The sequence below is a fragment of the Chelon labrosus genome, assembly GCF_963514085.1.
Source record: "Chelon labrosus genome assembly, chromosome: 21".
NCBI lineage: Eukaryota > Metazoa > Chordata > Actinopteri > Mugiliformes > Mugilidae > Chelon > Chelon labrosus.
Window position 1 is genome coordinate 14,590,140 of NC_140354.1, and position 7,558 is coordinate 14,597,697.

The 7,558-nt window shown below is 40.9% G+C and overlaps 1 protein-coding gene across 1 annotated transcript; it reads left to right on the plus strand.

Moving 5' to 3' along the window:
- The first annotated feature begins 1,185 nt into the window (after positions 1-1,185).
- nosip (nitric oxide synthase interacting protein) lies at positions 1,186-6,940 on the plus strand. The gene is made up of 10 exons (XM_084570581.1): positions 1,186-1,245; positions 1,490-1,600; positions 2,710-2,815; positions 2,924-3,005; positions 3,149-3,284; positions 3,553-3,698; positions 5,201-5,317; positions 5,611-5,681; positions 5,775-5,883; positions 6,489-6,940. The coding sequence occupies exons 2-10, from the start codon at positions 1,531-1,533 to the stop codon at positions 6,558-6,560; spliced, it is 909 nt and encodes a 302-aa protein (XP_084426707.1). The 5' UTR covers positions 1,186-1,245; positions 1,490-1,530; the 3' UTR covers positions 6,561-6,940.
- The last annotated feature ends 618 nt before the right edge of the window (positions 6,941-7,558 follow it).

Consider the following 7,558-nt stretch of genomic DNA (forward strand, 5'->3'; position numbering starts at 1 on the left):
TAGACTTAAAAGAATGTAAATGTATCTTTTAATATGGAAATACAAATAAAAACTTGTACAGTATATATATATATATATATACTGTACAAGTGGTGTACTCATTCAGCTTTTGAGGTATGATAGGTAAAGGGTGACAAAAATGCAACTCAGTGGTAGCATGTGATGACTATTTTGTCTTTATTTCACCCATTTTAAAGACCCGATAGCAGCAACCTCTAATACAAGGCATCCTTATCACAACACAGCTACTTTACGTGCTGCTTCTTCAACAGTATATCCCTGTAATCGCAAAGGTCACAAATCTAATGCTGCCGTCCCAGTGCCTCGTTTCCTGATCCTAGTTTTTTTGTAACAGCACCACCTAGTCGGCAGTATCCCATCCTGGCTACTTCTCGTCTCTTGGTTCAACTTGGTCGCTACATGTTTGGTAACTTCTGCAATCAGCGTAATTAGATAATTATCAGGTAATGTAAGAATGAAATCAGTCAATAGATGTCAATCAGATATCTAAAGGGTTGGAGAATCATGACACAATCTTTGTGAATTAATCTTTCAACAGTCTTTAAACAGTACACATTAGATGATATGAACAATTCAGTGTGGCAGAGGTATTGGGATGATGATAAATCTGGAAGGCAGCTATAAAATACTGAGAAGGCATGGCGGTGCTGGGAAGTTGGTGGGCTGGAAACAAAGGGAAGACATACAGTTTGCTCACTCATCTGAGAGCAGATCTTTCCTGAAATCTTTCCTGACTCGAGCCATCGGTCTGTACAACCCCTCACCTCTGCGTGACAGATGACACTCTAGACTTTTATTTATTTATTTTGTACATTTGCACATGGTAGTCTGGCTATTGGTTGTAACAGTCTCGAGTGCCTGTACATTGCTGCTGCAATGGTGAAATTTCCCAGTTTGGGATTAATAAAGCATCTATCTATCTATCTATACATTAAAATGAATAAAATAGAAACAGTTTTATATTTAATACCTCACAGCAGGAAATATAATATACAGATGAATCCAAAGAAGGGAATGCAGCGTCACTTTTTTTTTATTGTTAGACAAAGTATTTTTTGGTTTTGTTTAGTTTTAATGCAGATTGGATCGTTTCACCCTTCAGTCCGGATGGTGGCGGTAATGTGCCTGCGTTCTGACTAACCGTCAAGAAATACCAACGAAGAAGAAGAAGCAGGCGACGGAAATAGAAAAAGAAGAAGAAGACGACGAAGAAGTTGTTTTGTGGTTCGTGTTGAATATAATTTTCTTAAATTGTGTACACTGTTGGCATAGCTGTCAGTGACGACGTTATATAGCAGCGCTTTAGCTACGTTCCTATATTTATTCCTAATGAGACATTTTCAGAATACGTTAGCTACGTGCTTGTTCTAATTCATGTTTACATTAGCAGCTATCGTTAGCATCTTAGCATCAGTACTTAGAACAACATTAATATAATAACATAATGCTCTTCTCTTCTATTTCCTAGATATTAGGTACTTAAATCAGGAAAAACTAATCTGAGGCACAATGACTCGCCACGGAAAGAACTGTACAGCCGGAGCAGTCTACACATACCACGAGAAGAAGAAGGACACAGGTAAGAACCATGCTAGAGACAATGTCTTTCAAGTCAGTCATTTTTAAAGTAATGGTTTATATTTTTATTTATTTATTTTTTGAATTCGCTTATTAAAATAGGAATTATTTAAGTTAAAAATCGGAAAAAGTCAAAGCATGCCACGTGTGTATGTTTATAGTGATGCAGAAACCAATAAATCTCAGATACTCTCACCAGCCAGTTCATATACATATACACATACACCTTTTCAGCTGCACATTAATGCAAATATCCAATCTGCACTGCATTTTGACACATATATGTGGTCAAGACGATATGCAATAGTCCAAATCACGCCTCAGAGTGTGGAACACAGCATTTGAGATGATTTTAGCTTTGTGACATGGTGTGTTATCCTAATGGAAGTAGCCATCAGAAGAGAGGGACACTATTCACTATTCAGCAGAGTCATTTCGGGAGCATTTAAACAACACTCAACTGGTATCAAAGTGCCCAAAGTGTGCCGATAAAATATCCCCCACACCATTACACCACCACCAGCCTAAATCAGAATCATCAGAATCAGAATACTTTATTAATCCTTCAAGGAAATTGTTTTGTTGCCGTTGCTCCCCTAAATACAAAAATATATAAAAAAATAAAGTAAGATGCATTTAAAGTAAAAGAAACAATATTGCACAAGTATTCACAATATACAGAGGTGAGAGGCTGCAAATAAATTAACAGCATCTGAAGTGTTGAGAGTGTTAAGAGTAACCAACACTCAGCAGGAGGAGTTATAAAGTTTGATGGCCACATGCAGGAATGACCTCCTGTGGCATTCTGTGGTGCATTTGGGTAGAATGAGTCTGTTACTAAAGGTACTCCTTAGACCGGCCAGTGTGTTGTGGAGTGGGTGAGATGAGTAAAAGCATGGAAACAAGGCAGCTTTAATTTACTTTACCACCCAAATGTTGTAGCAGAAACTGAAACCAGTTTCGGTGAACCCTTTGTGAATTGTAGCCGCTTAAACTTCAGCAGATCATCTTGCATTAATGCATTAATGAGCGTAGATCTTGACAGCATATGCTGTGTAATCTTCCTGCATACCATGTAACCGTATCATGTGCTGCTTTCATCCTGCTCAGCGGCGTCTGGTTATGGGACACAGAGCATTCGACTGGGGAAGGATGCAATCAAAGACTTTGACTGCTGCTGCCTGTCCCTTCAGCCCTGTCAGGACCCTGTGGTGACGTATGTTTCTCTCTACATATATACACGCATATACACATCAGGTGTAGCCTTAATATGTGATCACATGTAGAAACATTGTGTGTCTTCTCTCTCTGTTGCTATCCTCAGTCCAGATGGATACTTGTATGAAAAACAGGCCATTCTTGAATATATCCTCCACCAGAAGACAGAAATTGCCAAGAAAATGAAGGTAAGCCCTTTACACGTCTGGGGAAGCAAAGCTGCCGCAAATGTCGGACCACTGTGTGATATAACATTTTAAACATTGTGTATTTTACTAAATTGTGACTGTGCTGTTTGTCTTCTTGTCTATTCTTCTGCTCTATTCTTCAGGCATATGAGAAGCAGAAGCAAGCGCAGAAGAGCAACAGCAAACTTGAGTCCAAGTCAGAGGAAAGAGAGCGGGTGGAGAGGTTCAAGACCAGGGAGAACAGCATTGTGTCTAAACCCATCAACCCATTCAAATCTGGTGTGTAACTGTGGCACATTACGGTCTCGCTGGAGCAACCAGGCTAATTTGGAAAAAATGGATCCTTTAACTGCTGTTCTCTCTATTGTCATCACATCTGTTGTGTTTCTAATGCAGCTGACCATTATATTTTGCCAAGACCACAACTAGTTGGTGGTCTTTACCTTGTATCTTGCTTTAAAGTGAACAGTTATTCGTGAAACTAAACAGGTTTGAATCAATGATCACACAGCAGAAATCTTGAATTGAAAGTGTTTTCTGCCTTCAGCGCAGAGCAAAGGGGATGAGAAGACGCAGAGCAGTTCAGGGGAATCCTCCGCTGCCGGTTCAGCGGCCTCTTCCAGTCAGAGCCTGCCCAGTTTTTGGGTTCCCTCTCTGACACCTGAGGCCAAGCCCACCCTTATCAAGAAACCTGTGAGTGCATCCGTCCGCTGCTGCATGTTATGTCTGGGCTTGTTAAAAGTCAAAACAAGGCATTACCTGTGATATGTGTTTTAACAAGTCTGAATGCTGTCGGATTAACAGTCGAGGCTGCTGAGGTTAAATCTACAGAGAGAGACTTAAATGCATTAATGCTTGTTTTTATTCACTGCTTTTTAATTAAACTATTTCAGTAACTAGAAAAACGGTGAAGGATCCTATTTAATACTGTATGTTCAACTGTACAGTTACAGTAATCACTAGTTATGTTATCCTTTATGCCTCATTTGCCCTATTTTCGATTTCCAAATAATAATGCTAAAAGAAGTCAAACATTAAAAAACTGAGCAAGAAAATGTAAACGGCGTCTACATGTACATGTCTACCCAGTTAATTCGGCATACCGACTGCATATTAGATGGCCTTTTTGTTCATTTCATAGACTGTGTATAAAGATGGACCACGGAACGGCTCCTCTAAAGTGAAGCCAAAGCAAGTAGAGCTCCCCCTGGTGGCTGGCTGCAGTATAGGTCATAAGCTCCACCCCCTCCATGTTAGTGGATGGGACTTGAGCCAAACTAAAACACTAAAATACACGTCAATTATCTTTTTTTCAGGGATGGTTTCTGTTATTTTAGGTAGTTAATATAATGTTGATGCATGTTCGAGTGTCAATTTTTTGGATAAGTTCCGTTTTAGTTTGTTATATGACGCAATAGAAACAGGAAGTGACATAATGGCGACCACCAGTTGTCGTGCCAACTGCTCAGTGAAGCGATCCCGTGGGGCTGTCAAAACAGTATAAAAATAAGTACAGTGTATAATCCAACATTTCCTTGTAACTGGTGGAGGTAGAGCAGAGCGTCAAATTGTTTTGCAGTTACAGGTTGAGCATGTGTTACTCAGGCACATTTAAAAAAAATACAGGAAGTGTTTATCACTGAACCACTTCAAGTGATCTGTGCCACTTTGTGAAGAAAATTGCAAATAAAAACTAATATTAGGTTTGGTTAATATCAGGAAAGTTATTGACACAGATAATTTTATCCCAAATGTAACATCTTGATCAAACATCATTGTTTTATTTCAAATTTAAGAACAGCAGTGCATTGAAAAAAAACATCAGATTTGGGCCTAACTCGGAGACAAACCTTTTTTTCAGTAGGTGTACTACACTTTGCAGCCTATAGAGGTTTTTAGGCTTATGCCACGTTGTGTGTGACCAGAGTTTTAAGCCATCAGAGCTTTCACCTTTTCACCGCCCTTCAAAGAGCCGTTGAAGCTGTTTATCTGTTTGCTTTAAATGTTTGTGTCATGATATTCTCTGACTGTTTGTTCTGCTGATGTTGACACTATTTAAAAGGCAGAAGTCAGGCTGACCCCGGATCCTCTTTGGCTCTCACTGAGCAACAAACCATTTTAACGTGAAATAATGGTCAAAAACGTCTATTTTTCTAAACGCTCTCTTTTTCTTCTCCATCTTTAACATCTGTCAGAGTAAGACAGTGTTGTGTCCCATGTCCGGACGCCCCATTAAGATGAATGAGCTGATCACAGTGCGCTTCACGCCGCTGGACCCCAGCCTGGACCGAGTGGCCCTTCTTAACCGCCAGGTCAGTTTGCTTCACACAACGCCGACAAACCATCAGTGTAAACAGCTGAGGCCTTATCTCACACGCCACCGGCCACCTCAGGCTCGATAGACGAGAACATAAAAAGTTTTTAAAAAGTCATTTGTAATCGTGTTACTGATGACATACATTAATAACAGTGACTCTATCAAGTATTAACCAGTTTCCTCGACATGAATTCATCGGTTCTTGAATGCCTAACATGTCATTAAGTTATTGGAACTGACTGTGTTAGCGCATTGTTCTTGTGGTATAATCCCTTCTTCTCTCTTCAGGACAGATACGTGTGCGCAGTAACCAGAGACGCCCTGGGCAACAGCGTTCCCTGTGCTGTTCTGCGACCCTCGTGAGTGCTGACCTCAGTCTGACTCTCGGATGTTAAATAATCTTCGTTTAGCCTCTGTGGGGGATTAAGTGACTCACCCTCTGCTGCGTTCAGGGGCACCGTCGTGACTCAGGAGTGTGTGGAGAAGCTGATCAAGCAGGACATGATCGATCCCGTGTCTGGAGACAAGCTGAGCGACAGAGACATCGTACCGCTGCAGAGGGTATGTGTGTGTGTGTGCACGTTGTTAGTTCCCATAAGAACCAGGGGTTTAATCTGACTTGGGTTCCTTCCACTGAAGATTTTCAGTAAATAAATCAATTATTTGGTTGATAAGTCAAGTAATCTGTCTTTTAGTAAATTCTATGAATTAAACTTCTCACTTAACATTTACTTTATGGTACTATTCATCAAAACGTTACCATTTATTCAGTGTTTAGCTAAAAAGGAAAGGCGTTGTTTGTAATTGGAAAGTTATTGATCTGCAAAAGGTTGCATACTTTGACTTAAAGCATGACATTAATGGAAATCCATGTCGTTCAATTTTATATGTCTATAAAAAACAGTTTACAACTGAAAAACAGCGTTGCCGTACTCGGCATTAGCATCTTATTTAGGGGGTCTTTGTTGAGGACAGAGCAACAAATCCCCAGGCACTGACCACCAACCAAGAACCAGACAAAAGTCACTGTAATTGTCCAAATAACACCGAGATGCTCAAGTCTCACTGTCCGAGCGGCCCAGTTTTTGCTCTCTCCGAACTTTATTCAGACGTGAACATGTCACATGGCGTTAAATTGGCTCTGATGGTCTGTCGTGTCCTGGCAGGGTGGAACCGGCTTTGCGGCCTCCGGGGTGGCCCTCAATGCCAAAGAGGCTCGACCGGTGATGCAAGTGTGAGGCGATGGAGGACGTGAAGACTGCCCAGCGTTGTCGCAATGATTCCGTAGTGCTTCCTTGTCGTTGTTACATGAAACGTGAAGGGGTAATGTGTTTTTGTTTTATTTTTTTTTAGTAGCCTCTCCGATCATGTCGACAACTTGCACCTAGTTTCACTGCATTTGTTGCTTTTTGTTTGTTCCTGCAGGCAGCCGGCATTGAAAGTGCTGTCTGTCATAGATGGTTTGTCTTTTTAAATGTCAAATGTGTCTTCACTGACGTCATCTGCACAAGACAGAATATTTTATTCGTTCGGTGGAGCTTGCAGATTTTGGATAAAGACTGTATGTTTATTTTCGATTCAAATGTACCTTTTCATTTAAATAAATGTTTGAACTAAGGACCACACTGAACCCTTGATTATTTGGCTGTTCAAGAACCTATATTTACATTAAAAATACAGAAAACAACTGCTGACTGTTTTATTAAATGCAGATTCAGAGGTTATACTCAATATCCATACGCAGCGTCAGACAAACTGCAGCCAGTGCTCCGAACATGTGGCCAGGAGGTTTTGTTCCTAGCAGGTTTGCATCATCTTTAATCTCACTCCCTTGACGGCCAGTAAGTGATTCACGTCTTCGCATTCCTTCTACGTCAGGCGGGTTTGCAAATCACAGTTCATCGTGCTCATCCACCGTCATCCCTCCATAGTCGGTGATGGTGCTGATCTTGATGTAGTCCATGTTGTCGAGCACCTCAGAGAGCGTCAGTTGGCCGTCCTGACGAGCAGAGCAGAGGACAGAGGACAGAGGGGTGGCTTGAGACACGGAGATAAATTCAGTTGGTACACCCACACATTTTATTCGGTGATTAAAGCCAAGAGAGGCCTCAGGGGGGAAATAAACTATTTCATGATTATTTCAGCGGAGCCAAATAACTAAAGATGACAAGTAAGGAGCATGGAGCGGTCACATTCAAAATAGAGAAGTGTTGTTCCCTGAGGTTACTTTTTGTGT